Below are 15,534 nucleotides of genomic sequence, written 5' to 3' on the forward strand. Positions count from 1 at the left end.
GCTAATCTGCGAGAAGACGGCAAGGACAAGATAACCCAGAAGAAAGCAGATACGACTCAATGGAGGAGGACAGACCAATGAAAGCAAGCTAAAGTTAACTGCAGTGTACACATAGCCAATAGAATAATGCCAGGATGCCCTACTTGCTTTGCCATTTGCATATTGTGTAGTATAACTCATTGCTGGGCAACTCGGATGAGAGTACGTCTGCTGGTGGCAACAGAGGCGTACAGAGCTGTGTTCAGAGGGACCCGAGACCCAGTTGTATGTATTAGATTTGTGTGTTAGGAATAAATCCACTCGTGTGTGAAAATGCTAGCTTCCTGATACCTTTCTATTGCAGAACGAGCGCGCAAATTGTTGGATGAGTGGCAGTTGGGTAAGGTCACAAATTGGAGTCAGATTACTAACTTAACTTTAATATAATTTAGAGATAAAATTCCCAACAAGAGATACTTCAGTGAATTATCTAAATTAGAATTCGCTGAGTTACGACAATGGGATGTTTTGCTTACTATTATTACCAGTGAAGATAAACACCACACAGTGTTAATCCCAGATTAAAATTGACAACTATCGGCCATTAAAAGGAGGGTCGGTAACCAGCAATTGATTATTACTATTCCAAAATAAACACAATAACATTCCCCAATAGTTTGGTAGGCAGTGTGTCAATCTCATAATCTGAAGGTCGTGAGTTCAACCCTCATTTTGTGATGAATTCCTCAAAAATTTAACAGCTCACTTGTAAAAAACAATCTCATTCCACTATCGTTGCGAGAGGTACTTCAGTGAATTATCTAAACTAGAATTCATCGAGTCACAACAATGGTATGTTTTGCTTACTAATATTACCAGTGAAGTTAAACACACAGTTTTAATCCCAGATAATAATTGACAACTATCGGCCATTAAAAGGAGGGTCGGTAACCAGCAATTGATTATTAGTATACCAAAATGAAAATGTTAACATGCCCCAATGGTCCAGTAGACAGCGTGTCAGTCTCATAGTCTGTAGGTCGTGAGTTCAAACCTCATTTGGGGCAATGCTTTGTGATGATTTCCTTGAATATTTCATCGCTCACTTTTAAGATACTATTTCATTCCACTGTCGTCTCGAGAGATACTTCAGTGAATTATCTAAATTAGAATTTGTGAGTTACGACAACGGGATGTTTTTCTTACTAATATTACCAGTGAAGGTAAACACACACAGTTTCAATCTCAGATTAAAATTGACAACTATCGGCCATTAAAAGGAGGGTCGGTAATCAGCAATTGATTATTACTATTCCAAAATGAACACACTAACATGCCCTAATAGCGCAGTAGGCAGCGTGTCAGTCTCATAATCTGAAAGTCCTGAGCTCAACCCTCACTTGGGGAGAATGCTTTATGACGAATTCCTTGAAAATTTGACCGTTCATTTATAAAAACCTATTTCATTCCTGTCGTCTCGAGAGATACTTCAGTGAATTATCTAAATTAGAATTCGCCAAGTTACGACAATGGGATGTTTTGCTTACTAATATTACCAGTGAAGGTAAACACACACAGTTTTAATCCCAGATTAAAATTGACAACTATGGGCCATTAAAAGGAGGGTTCGTAACCTGCAATTGATTATTAATATTCCAAAATGTATGCAATAACATGGCCCAATAGTGCAGTAGGCAGCGTGTCAGTCTTGTTATCTTAAGGTCGTCAGTTCAACCCTCACTCAGGGCAATAGTTTGTAAGGAATTCCTCGAAAAATTAATTGCGCACTTTTAAGATAATATTTTATTCCACTGTCGTCTCGAGAGATACTTCAGTGAATAATCTAAATTAGAATTCGCTGAGTTACGACAATGGGATGTTTTTCTTACTAATATTAGCAGTGAAGGCAAACACACAGTTTTAATCCCAGATTAAAATTGACAACTATCGGCCATTAAAAGGAGGGTCGGTAACCAGCAATTGATTATTACTATTCCAAAATGAACATAATAACATGCCCCAATAGCCCAGTAGGCAACGTGTCAGTCTCATAATCTGAAGGTCGTGAGTTTACCACTCATTTGGGGCAATGCTTTGTGACAAATTACTTGAAAATATAACCGCTCACTTATAAAAATCTATTTCATTCCACTGTCGTCTTGAGAGATACTTCAGCGAATTATCTAAATTAATATTCGCTGAGTTACGACAATGGGTCGTTTTGCTTACTAATACATTAAAAGGAGGGTCGGTAACCAGAAATTGATTATTACTATTCCAAAATGATAAGAACAACATGCCCCAATAGCACAGTAGGCAGCGTGTCAGTCTCATTGTCTGAAAGCCGTGAGTTCAACCCTCACTTGGGGCAATGGTTTATGATGGCTTCCTTGGAAATTTAATCGCACACTTATAAAATACTATTTAATTCCACCGTCATCGCGAGAGGTACTTGAGTGAATAATCTAAATTAGAATTCGCTGAGTTACGACAATGGCATGTTTTGCTTACTAATATAACCACTGAAGGTAAACACCACACAGTTTTAATCTCAGTAACCAGAAATGGAATTTTATTATTCCAAAATAAATGGATCAAACATGCCCTGATAGCACAGTATGCAGCGTGTCATTCTCATAATCTGAAGGTTGTGAGTTCAACCCTCAAAAAATTTTTGTATTGCTATTACTGAAGAAAAAGTCTAAGAACATTACTTATTGGTATACATCTCATTGCATTTTATGTACAGTGCAGTGACAGTACTTAATTTAGTCAATTTTAGTTCCTCGGTGCAAAACTCGAGTTGAGCCTCTTGAGAAGAAACTGTCCTCTGAGTCTGTTTGTTTTGGCTGCTATGATCGTGTAACACCTACCAGATGGCAGCAGGTTGAAGAGCTGGAAGCCGTGATGTGTATTGTCTTTTATGATGCTCTTTGCCCTTCGTAGGGACTGGGAGTTGTAGATGGTGGACAGGGGAGGTTAGAGGGCAGCTGATGTTCTTTTGAGCTGTGTTGATCACCCTCTGCTGGCTTTTTCTGTTTGCTTCTATACATCTTTAGCACCACACTGATGCCATCGCGCGTGTAGAGCGAATAAAGTAGTAGAGTCAACACACATCTTTGGGGTGAGCCGGTGCTGCAGATTAGAGGTGGCGACCCAGCTTCACGTGCTGTGGTCGGTTGACCAGAAAGTCCTTAATCCAGGAGCAGGTGGAGGGTGGTAGCCCAAGGGTTGGCCATTTTAGGGATAAGAATGTCTTGTATTACTGCGTTAAAGGCTGAGCTGTAGTCGATGAAGAGCATTCTGACATAGCCTCTCTGTGCTTAACGTAGCTCAGTACAGCGTGGAAGGCGGTAGTTATTGCATCTTTTTTGGATCTATTTGGCCGGTAGGCAAAGTGATGTGTGTCGTGGAAGAGAGAAACACAGGGTTTGATGTGATTCAGTACCAGTTTTTCAAGGCACTTAATGATGATTGGTGTGAGTGCTATTGGCGGAAGTCATCCAGGTTTTTTGTGGATAAATTGTCGGGCATTGGGATGATGGTGGCCATTTTTAGGCGGGGTGGGATGGTGGCTTGCTGTAGTGAAAGGTTGAAAATGTCAGTGTTCAAACCGCAGCACAACACGACCACTGTGATTCAGAAAAGGAGAGACATTCCCAGGATAGATGCATCTTGGGCTCCATTGGCATAGGATCTACTGAAGGGAGTTTGCCCAGATTGCAAAATTTGCCATGACCACCTCTGTCCGCAAGGACAGTGGGCTCTCAGCCTATTGTGGAATGGAAGAAAAAAGGGGAAATCTCAGTGCCAAACCGGAGAACACACACTTGGTGGCGCCAATGCTGAAATGTCTTAATGTTTTACTTATAAAACTGTAAAACTGAGTCTATAGAATCTGGCTGGCGAGATAAAACATTATCATGCATCCTGCTGTTATTATTTTTCCTAATAAAAAGTATATCAATAATGATATTTTATATCTTGTGAAACCTAGAATTAATACTTTTGTAGTGGGTACAATTGATGTAGTACTGCCTAGAATGAGTGAGAGAGAAAGGGAGAGAGAGGGGGGTTACTGGCAGGGGAGCAATGAAGCTGAAAGTGAGCACCGGCCAGGCTGAGACTTCACATGCGGTTTTCAATCAGTGTGCAGATTGAAACCCTTTTCAGGACTCGCATGCCACATGTCCACCTTTCTCTTCCTTGTTTTTATTTTTTAAATTTTATTCTGAGATGTTGCAATGTTCCGTGCTGCCTTACAACACGTCGATTTGTTTTGGGTGATTTTTTTCTACTTAACTTTCACACTTGCCTGGAGATCAGCAAATGCGGACACCTGTCATGAGGTGAAGACAGCATACATGATGCGACAAATTGGCCAGGTGGATCTTGTGCCAGACAAACCCCAAAAAGGTCAGTGAAACTATTTTCTTTTTAATCATCATGGGAGTTATTAATTGTTAGGTTTATTTGTGTTTGTTATGAATAAAAATCTGCCATGGACATAGGGAAAGAATATGTACATCACTCTGAGTTAGTGTTAAAAGCACAAGAGCTTTGCTTTTTTAAAGTCAGTTCAGAATCTGGATATCATGTAGGCGATATACAGTTGTGGTCAAAAGTTTACATACACTTGTGATGAACATAATGTCATGGCTGTCTTGAGTTTCCAGTTATTTCTACAACTCTGATTTTTCTCTGATAGGGTGATTGGAACAGACTTCTTTGTCACAAAAACATTCATGTAGTTTGGTTCTTTTATGACTTTATTATGGGTGAACAGAAAAAGGTGATCAAATCTGCTGGGTCAAAATATACATACAACAGCGCTAATATTTGGTAACATGTCCCTTGGCCATTTTCACTTCAATTAGGCGCTTTTGGTACCCATCCACAAGCTTCTGGCAAGCTTCTGGTTGAATCTTTGACCACTCCTCTTGACAGAATTGGTGCAGTTCAGTTAAATTTGATGGCTTTATGACATGGACTTGTTTCTTCAGCATTGTCCACAAGTTCTCAATGGGGTTTTAGTCAGGACTTTGGGAAGGCCATCCAAAAACCTTAATTCTAGCCTGATTTAGCCATTCCATTACCACTTTTGATTGTCCTTTTGGAACACCCAACTGCACCCAAGACCCAATCTTCGGGCTGATGACTTTAGGTTACAGCTGCTTTGAAATGGCTCCAAGTGACTTTCCTGACTTGTTCAAGTCAAGGATTCCCTTTTTCAGATCCATGCTGAGCTCCTTTGACTTTCCCATTGTAGCGTTTGTGGGTGTTTGCATCCAATGAGCCCTATTTAAATGGCCTCAGAGAAGTCACCAGCTGTAGTCACTGATAATCACTCACAAGAAGTTAAGAGACCATGCTATGAAGCTCATTTCACTGACACAACTTTCAGGAAACTCAAGAGAGCCATGACATTATGTTCTTCACAAGTGTATTTAAACCTTTAACCACAATTGTATGTGTGGTGTGGGGAGGTGGTACCTGGTTTATGTGTGTCAGGTCATACACTGTCAAATAGTCCATTCCTCTCATCACCTTGCCTTTGATCTCTGTCAGCTGTTCTAAACACACAGACACATGCGCACAATTCACAAAACACACAAACGTGTGCACATTCAGACATATGCAACTTCCCATAACCTCTTGAGTACATTGCTTATTTGGGTCATTTTCACATAATTCAGCAAATAACGGTAAAGACACTTTCAGAAAATGAATAATTTACAAAATGCAATTCAAGCATTCTGATTATCTCTAATTAGCAACACTAGCACTGCCTGGAAATATCTTAGCTGGAACTTTAATGAAAACATAATTAATTAAAATTTAAAAAATATGGGTGAATATTTGGAATCTTTCCTTGTGCCTTTCTTTTCTGATATCGTTCCCTTTCTTTCTCTAAATATTTGTGATAGGCTCCAGGGTCATTTTTAATCTTCTCCCTGCATTTGCGCATCGCTGCAGCATTAGATTTTTTCGCAGGTGGCTTACCGCCTTTTTTCTTAAATGGATTCATGTTCTGGAAATTTTACAAATCAAAGCAGGAATTAGTATACACATAAACATAGCATAACATGTTAGCGTCATCTCTACATATCTGTTGTATATTTAAAAATATGTATTTCATCTCTACATATCTATTGTATACACCTTTTAATAACGGTAAAGACAAAATTTATTAACGGTAAAGACACAACATTCCACCTCAGCCTTTGACATTGGTAGATGGTATTTCTTGGCACTCAGTAAATGATAGTGTTCTGCATGCATACACCATGCCCAGTTCATTAAAAAGCAAAGTAATTATGTTCACCAAGTTTTTAGGACATCGGTAAAGACATGGAATTGTTACGACATTTCACAGGTATGGTCCTTACCTTGGTTTTAGTTTCATTCTCATGGCTTCTGCTTAGCTGGCGTTGACAATATGGCTGACAACATCCTGGTACTTCTCCCACACCAGCCACCTGGTGTATTTACTGTGAATTTTTTGGTGTATTTCTCATGTGATAACGGTAAAGACACACTAACTGATATGAAAGGTACATCAGTAAAACTGTTTGCAGTTGCAATTCTTTTGCATTTTTCTCAAAGACAACTTGAGTGAAAATACTATTGAAACAAATCTAAACAACACATTCTAAATAGAGACAAACAAATAAATCATAACCCGACTTTTCATTCCTATAAACTGTGACACTAGATTCTGGACATCTAACGGAGTGGACAAATTCAACATAAACTGGCTCTCAATGTATTTGTGTCTCAAATAGATTTCTCTTAAAATTGGTGCCAAATGTAGTATAATATGTGGCAAACAAAGCAGTAGTAATTAATTTTTATAACTTTGTAACACATAAAGGGAAAGTCCAGGGCCATATCTTTACCGTTATTTGCTGAATTATGTGAAAATGACCCATTTACTGTCACTCTGAAGACTTTCCTTAAATGTAACTGTAATTTATGACTTTGCTAACAATACATTTACCTTAGGTCTTCACTTAGGAATTGGGTCATGAATGTGCATCCCAAAAAAGAGGCTGAATCCATATACGATAATGCAATTGTGTTAACAATAGCCTGACATCATCTCAATATGTAATGAATGTGATGCATGAACAACTTTCCGATGACTCCCAGAAGGCCCAGTTTAGAATTTCGGACAGGTCATACTGTCTTGTTTAGGTAATTCCCTTGCTTTGACATGATAGGGATATATTTGTATTCATTTCATGTTAAGGAGTTAAAAGCCTACGTTAAAACTGCACATGCAAATTAATTGGGATTGTGAGATTCTTAGTTATGTCATCACTTTTTTTTTCTGGTAAAGGTGTTTGTGTGTCCTGATTAAAGTTGGAGCTAAATATAGAGAGCAGGGGTCAGCAATAAATAATTTGTAGAAAATTATTGCAATACATTTCCATAAATATATTTTCAGTTGAGCTTTTGCGATATAAATATGACTATTTTCATGCTGAAAAATGATCAATTATTGGTCACCGAACAAAATTATTTGCAGTAATTTTCCGTAGCGCGGAAGAAATTTGCAAATGCATGTGCACAGAAGAACACGCAAGACACGCACCTACACATTTCAAGCACTTCACCATGCATTCAAGGTCAAATGCTGTGAGTGTGCGCAGTGCACAGACACGGCAGCATGCCTACTCCCCGGGATCGCAAAGCGGCTAAATTATGATCGTGAGTTTGTCTCCCATATCATTTCATCAAATGCTCCTTCAGAAAATCCCCCTTAGTTTTTTTCTTTTAGGAGTAAATTAATTTTGTCTTGTAAATCCACAACTGCAAATCCCCACAAAACTATTTGATATGGGAACTTTGGGACTACAACCCTGACCACTTGACTTGGTATGGGAATCATTTAATGGTTAGTTGGCAGACTATGGCTATCAGAACCTTATGTCGATTTTTCAATTTTTTTACGGATTGTAAACGAGGTAAAAGTGCTAAACAAGGAATTCATCAAAAGAAGACTTTTTTGGAAACTTAGGTTAAACACCGATTTTCAAAAGATTTAATAGCTGGTGTTGAAATATATTGCAATATAATTTTAAATTATTGCTTTTACGGCTAAAATTTGAATTAATTCATTTTTGTAGCCAAAATTAAAGTTGATTTACTTGGTGAGAAAAATTTATTTTTGCCACAAAAATGTATTTTTTTTCCCAGGCTCTGGTACGAAGCCTCAGAAAAAAAAAGGTCCTTAATGAGGCACCACAGAGAGAATTGCTCAGAACCCCATATGATGCACAACATTGTAGAATACAATTTCTCTTACTTTGACTTAATACGTGGAATCTCAGTTTTCTGTCAGGAAAAGAGCTTATAGCAGCTATAGTTGGAATCACCTAAACACACATCTACCACTCCACTTGAGTGGAGTTAAGATGCTTTTTCCTTCTGGATTGGACTATTAAAGCCTCGTGCAATAATTAGGAAAATCTACACCCTAATTCTTTTTTCAATCGTTTTTATAACTCTGAGACGATAAGAAACATGGCCGGCAATTGACTGGCCATCAATTCAGATGCCCATAGTTAGCCGGGATAGGCTCCAGCAACCCCACAACCCTTGTAAGGATCAACGGCTCAGAGAATGAATGAATGAGCAGAAATAATCACCTAGCTGTCCACTGAACTCACAACTGAAAAGGATAAAAAGGGGGAATGGAGTATGTTTTCCCGTAACAATGGTATCCCACCCTTAAGCCTCCCTGACAAGGTCTATTCAAGGATTCTGCAGAAAATGTTTTGTTGAGAAATTGAACATTGGATTAGGGGTATCAATGCAATCTGTGTCAGAGGTTTACTAATTGGCATAAAATCAGATTTGTATCTATTGAGGGCTCAACAAACTACAATGGCTAATTTTCATTTATATACGTCATGGCAGATGTAAACAGGCATGTGCAGTGGTTTTAATGTAACACACTCAAAAGAGAAAAAAAAAAAAAAATGACTGTAATATAACGTCTATTTAGAAATCTCATTTTGTTTTTTTGTGAATGATCTTAAGTTTGACTTTGCATCAGAAACAGAAAGACTAATGACATATTTTGCATGAAAAAAAAACTCCTTTCAACTCAATTTTTTTTTGCCTGTGTGTCAACTCACCAAAATGTGACAATTAGTGCCGTTTTCTGCCTGAGCTGTTTTCAGGTAGGCTGCCTCAAATGAACTGAAAACAATAAAACAAGATAAATTAGACAAATCTCCTTGAATTTGCTGGCCACCCCTACATCTTTGGAGACACCAATTTGTGTTCTGTGAGCCCTGGAAAAAAATAAAAAATAAATATTTTTTTTTGCTTCTTCCACCAGTACTTGTTATTTGTAGTACTTGTGTTTCCTTTATTTTTCAATGGGGAAGATAGCCAGAATTACAAAAAGTACAAAAAAATCATTTAAAATGTGATTAACATTTTTAACACACATCTGAATCCTAATCATTTGCAGAATTACCACTGATTGCAGATAAAATCTATTAGAATGAGCACACAATTTTGTCATCTTAGTATTTACTGGGCTGAGACCAGCTCCGGACCTCCACAGAATAGCTAAACAAAGTGATTAAAGAGAGGGAAGTTTAGGGTTCCATGCTTAGGTTGCTACTACCCCCATGACCAGACCCTGAAGAAGCGGAAGATCATAGAATGATGGATTACTACATTCATCCATTATTCATACTATACTAATCTTCACAATGGTTGCAGGCTTTCTGGAGCCTTTCCCAGCTGAGAATGAGCACACCCTAAATTGGGTGCCAGCCAATCGCAGGGCACAAAAATACAAACAACCATTCATGCTCACATTCACACACAATTGATCATTTGGATTGTTCCGTCAACCTACCATGGATATTTTTGGAATGTGTGCCGTACCCGGTAAAACAAATGGAGGCCCTTCTGGTACAGATCCACAAGAGGTGTGTCTGAGGAGTCTACTGTCAATGTGATCATATCGCCTGCCTTTATAAATGGATATTCTATCTGATATTTTTTGTCACAGCTCTAACATCAGACTAGCCTGAATAATTTTATGTTCATAGTCCATCATTGTTTCAATTTATAGTGGAGACTGTTGGGTTTTTTTGTCCATAAACAGTGTTATCTCACAGTTTCAAGAGGTGAAACATTTCAACCATTGCAGCTGCAGTGAAAAGACAAAAATATCACAAATGACAATTTTAAATCTAACATGCATTATATAGAATAAAATCCCAGGTTAGTGAAATCACACATTCTGAGGTTGATAACTCAAGAATTGCAGCCTGATACTACTAGTAATTACCAAAACAAAAGTACCACACTCACTATATTACCCCTTTCCCTTAATATCTTGTCATGATACAGCATAAGGTGCTCATGGTATTTTTCTGAAGAGAAAAGAAACCCTCTGAATTCTAAATCTGTGTCTTCATCCACCTAGATGACTCTCTCCGAGTGTGCGTCCACTCTGGGCCAGGGTGCTGCACCAGTAAGATGGAGGACAGTTACATGGCTGCGGTTCGTAGTGAGACTCAGCAGAAGATGCGATCCTATAGTTTTGAGCTGAAGTACCTGATTGCTGGACACAGCAAAGCCTACCAAGGTGAGGAAAAGCTCAAAACTCAATGACTAATATAAAAAATATCTATCCATCAATTTTTCTATAATAGCATTTTTTTTCTCTTTACGGTCAAGCCTAAATTAAAGCCTTTCCCAGCTGCTCCGGGTTTAGATGCAAAGTAGACATTGAAGTGCAGTAATGGACGGCAACGCGCTTGTAACAACATAAATATTAAATTTAAGGCAAAAATTTGCTCCCAATTTTCCTCATAGCTCAAATTTCTCGTATGTTGGGAGACTCGTATGTCAAGGTTTTACTTTACTTGTCAACGAATCAGTGGGCAAATATGGAGAAACAACCATTCTTCATGACACCAACTGACAGTTGAGTTTTCAATTTCATACATGTTGTAGCAGTGTGGTAGGAATTCAGATTACATGGGGAAACACAGGGAAAACATTCACACTCCACGTGGACGGTGAGAGATGAGATCTGATTTGATGATGCTTAAATAAAACACATACTACAGTGGTACCTCTACTTACGATTTCCTCTAAATACAGGTTATGAAACATGTTGATATATCAATTGAAAACAAGATCTATGTTTTGAAATCCCCCAAAACGTAAATTCATTCGCTGTGTCTGTTATTTTATGAAGTTTATTGAATGAAGTTAATTGAATGAATAGTTGGTATTTTTTTTAGGACCGTGGAAGAAATTGAGAATTTACATATGTAAAGTACTGCTCTACTTCCAAAAAATCCAAGTTACAAAACAAGTACTCTATCCAATTAATTTCGTTCGACTGGTCAATGAATAAATCAGGTATTTTGATTTTAAGTTTCCCAAAACATATTTTTGTTTAAAGAGATCATAGGGGACATGCACAATTCAAGTGTCTTCTGCGATTTTAGTGCCTAAACAGTTCTGTCAAGTGCTTAGATGACCCTGCATCACTCCACTTTGTGTGTCCATCATGAAATAGGTAATTTGTGTCAGGTTTATGGTGTGTGACCAGTTTATTTAGTGGGGCGCCACAGTGGCTAGGCAAACAAACAACTGAAGTCCGAATGTCTCTGAGTAGGCAAACTCTCAGAGAATGGAAGTGGAAAACTTTGTTACTATCTTTCTCCTCTCTTTCTGTGTCAAGCTGCATCTGAGGCTGTGATAATCGGGTTTTGTTTGTGTCCACTGAAAGTGCCAGTGCCAAAGAATGTTTACATTCAGTACGTATCCCGACCAAAGTGTTGTTGTCATGGGCAACAGCCCGTCTCTAACGGCCTTGTTTGAATAGAGGGGAGAATACTCTTCTTGTCCACTTGTCTCTCTGGACTATTCACCAGTAAGTGTGTGTGTGTGTGTGTGTGATTGTGACAGTGGAAGATACGCATAGGGTCCACACATTATTAGAGAGTTAGGATTGATAAGACCCGAGCAGATATAGAACATGTTAGCTGTCCCATTTTCTTTTATTTTTGTCATGTCTTATAAGTACACTGGGCATCGAAAACCCTAAGCCATGAAGCAATGATAATTAAAACCGTTAAACTCTGCATTATTCTTTCTGTATCGACAAAAACCAACCCAATTGTATTTATGTTTTTATTGGCCAAAATTATTATCATTACCACATGCTCATTACTATAACTTAGGTTGGTGATGGTTCATTTGCTGGACTATGGTGCAGATGGTGGGATTGAGTCCTACTTACTGGTGGTGTAAATGTGAGTGTGAGTGTGTATGTGCGTGGGTTTGCGTTTGTGTGCCATGCGACTAATTGGCGACAAATGCAGGATGTAGTCTTCTTTTGGTCCAAATTCAGCTGGGATAGGCCCCAGTACCTGGCAACCTTGACAAGGATAAACAGTGTTGAAAATGGTTGGATGGATACATATTTTCTTGTGTCAAGAAATTAAGGTTCTAATAGTTCTTATTGAGATTTTGAGTTTTGCAGTATTCCGTCTCTATATGTACATATTTTATACGGAACAGTCACAAAGTGGAACACATATCCTCATGTGTTTCTCTGGGAATGTGTCCATTCCGTGTGTTTCTCAGTCTCTAGATAATGCCGTACGGGTTTTCTTTTCTTTGGGTTGCCTAGTAACCTGGGGCACAGACCAGCACAGCAGTTCAGAACCTTATTTGCGAAGTACACATACATGCACTGTTTGTTGTGTGAAATGAGTTTGTTTTGTAGTGTAATCTCGACAAACAGAACATTCAACATGGACATGAAACAATGCTGAAAGTTTCGTATGAGCCATGCCTGTTTTAAACTGCCACCAAAATGTAAAGCCACAAGATGAAGCCTTTAAGACACAGTGTTGCTACGCAGGAACGCCCACCTTTGTGCAGAGCGGACTGCCAAATTTCCAAACAGGTGCAATGATTCTTGTGCTGGTGCAAAATTTAATTATGGTTTAATGCTCCAGCAAAACAACGTCAATATGGCGCCCCTAGTGTCTGGCACCTTAGTCTTTATCTCAATGAGTCTTTATCTTAATGACTTCCTTGACCTATGTATAAATATATATGCTAACACACATTGAAACTATTTTTGCTAAATTGAAATATAAAACAACTTCTATTTGATGTTCATTTTATGAAATAATTATATTATTTATTAGATATTATAACATTTCAATTTGGCGTGGCCCGTTGGAGCGAGTGGTTAGCGCGTCGGCCTCACAACTGTGGGGTCCTGGGCACAAATCCAGGTGGGTCCACCTGTGTAGAGTTTGCATGTGCTCCCTGAGCCTGTTTGGGTTTTCTCTGGATACTCCGGTTTCCTCCCACATATCAAAGACATGCATGGTAGGCTGAATGGGTACTCGGACATTTCGTTGAAAGACGTTTGGTCCCCGGACGTTTGGTTGATCGGACGTTTGGTCGACCGGACGTTTGGTCGACTGGACGTTTGGTCGACCGGACGTTTGGTAGAACGGACGTTTGGTAGAACAAACATTTGGTAGAAGGGTTCGCTCGCTGTCAAATTATGACAGAGAGTTTACTGTTGATATTTTGATATTAGATATTTAGATATTAAACTCTCTCTCGCTCGCTCTCTCTCTCATGATTATAATTTTGAGAGCTGGTTTCAACAGTAACAACCCGGAGACCAAACGTTCGTTCTACCAAACGTCCGTTCTACCAAACGTCCGGTCGACCAAACGTCCGATCAACCAAACGTCCGATCAACCAAACGTCCGATCAACCAAACGTCCGGGGACCAAACGTCTTTCGACGAAATGTCCGAGTACCGTTAAAATGAGGCAATCCGGCGGATGAGTGGTTAGCGTGTAATCCTCACAGTTCTGGGGTCCTGGGTTCGAATCCAGGTCACTCCACGGTACTCGGACGTTTCGCCGAAAGACGTTCCACCTGTGTGGAGTTTGCATCTTCTCCCCGGGCCTGCGTAGGTTTTCTCCGAGTACTCTGGTTTCCACCCACATTCCAAAAACAGTTTGGTCGAACTGCTCCTAGGTATGAATGTGAACGTAATTGGTTGTCTGTCTCCTTGTGCCAAGCAATTGGCTGGTGCCAATAGCTGGGATAGGCTCCAGGACCCCCGCAACTCTAGTGAAGACAAGCGGTTCAGAAAATGAATGAATAATTAATTGGAGACACAGAAATGAGCCCCAGTGAATTTAAATATTTTGGGACAACCCTGGTGTATTCCTCAACACATTAGCTGACTCTCAAAGGATGCCTTATACTAATAGAGCACTAAGTAACTAAGATATGTCCAGAATGGTTTTAGTCAGACTTTGTTTTACACGGTGTCCACTTCCCTGGTGTGTGTGGGCATTAGTGTACTTGTGAATATGCTGTCTGCATATTTCATATAGCACTATAGACCCCATTGCCCTATCCCCCACATCACAGCTGTCATCCAATCACCTCGACTGGAGAGAAGGTCACATGAACCAAGCAGTTTTAGCTTTGTCACTTGATGCTGTTTGTGTTTGAGTACCCATTGCCAAGACACGGGCATGCAAATCACAAAGTCCAGATGTTCTCACTCAGTACTTAAATTGTTTGATCCTGACCCATTCGGCTGTAATTTAACTTTTAATTAATTTACACATTTGTTGTCATGTTGTTGATGAGAATATAAAAAAATAGTATGCAAACTGTTTTAATATGCTCTTGTTGAAATATGTCGATTGCATTTATACACATCATATCGCTATTATGTGGGTTGCTAGGTGGCCACAGCTGTGCAAATTTGTTTAAGCACACACAGACATGTATGTTAATCCCCCTCGCCCCCCTCTCTCTGTATGTACGTGTGTGTTTGTGTATGCATAAGAATGCCATTGGATTGACAGCAACATGTTCGAATGCCAAGTTTCAAACACAGATTCACACTGTTGGCATACAACCCCTGCAGAATAGACACAACACTCCACCATATACTCATCAGCCACTTTCCAACTGCTTGTTAACGCAAATTTTTAATCAGCCAATAAAATGTCAGCAGCTCAGTGCATTGAGGCATGTGGACATGGTCATGAAAATCTGCTGTTATTGAAATTGAGCAGCTGAATGGAAAAGAAAAGGGCATTTAGTGTGACTTTAACCGTGCTATCGTTATTAGTTTAAGATGGACTGAGTATTTGAGAAACTGCTGATCCACAGGGTTTCTCTCGCACAGCCATATTGCGTTGTTGCTGCATGTAATGTTGATCGTGAACAGATCAAAACACTGACAGAATCCATGGATGGCAGGCTTTTGAGTCTCCTTGCAAAGAAAGGTGGCTATTTTGGTCACTGATTTGTTTTGGAATGTCAGAAATGTATATTTGTGAATGGTGAGCTGTTATATTGGTTTCCCTGGTGAAGATAATGTTTCAAATGGCTATATAATTCTTTTTGACTTGCTCATTAACTATGTACAGCAGGGCTCCCCAACTGGTCTTCGAGGGCCGGTGTGGGTATAGGTTTTTGTTCTAACCGATCCAGCACAGA

General features: G+C 39.2%; 1 protein-coding gene across 2 annotated transcripts in view; it reads left to right on the top strand.

Moving 5' to 3' along the window:
• The first annotated feature begins 4,082 nt into the window (after positions 1 to 4,082).
• LOC144078905 (glypican-5-like) overlaps positions 4,083 to 15,534 on the top strand; it is a 32,933-nt gene continuing 21,481 nt past the window's right edge. For both annotated transcript variants that reach the window (XM_077607360.1, XM_077607361.1), the window contains exons 1-2: positions 4,083 to 4,395; positions 10,439 to 10,600. In XM_077607360.1, coding sequence (XP_077463486.1) covers positions 4,224 to 4,395; positions 10,439 to 10,600 — 334 coding nt within the window. In that variant the 5' untranslated portion in view covers positions 4,083 to 4,223. The remainder of the gene's footprint in view (positions 4,396 to 10,438; positions 10,601 to 15,534) is intronic.

The sequence above is a fragment of the Stigmatopora argus genome, chromosome 8 (assembly GCF_051989625.1).
Source record: "Stigmatopora argus isolate UIUO_Sarg chromosome 8, RoL_Sarg_1.0, whole genome shotgun sequence".
NCBI classification, from domain to species: domain Eukaryota; kingdom Metazoa; phylum Chordata; class Actinopteri; order Syngnathiformes; family Syngnathidae; genus Stigmatopora; species Stigmatopora argus.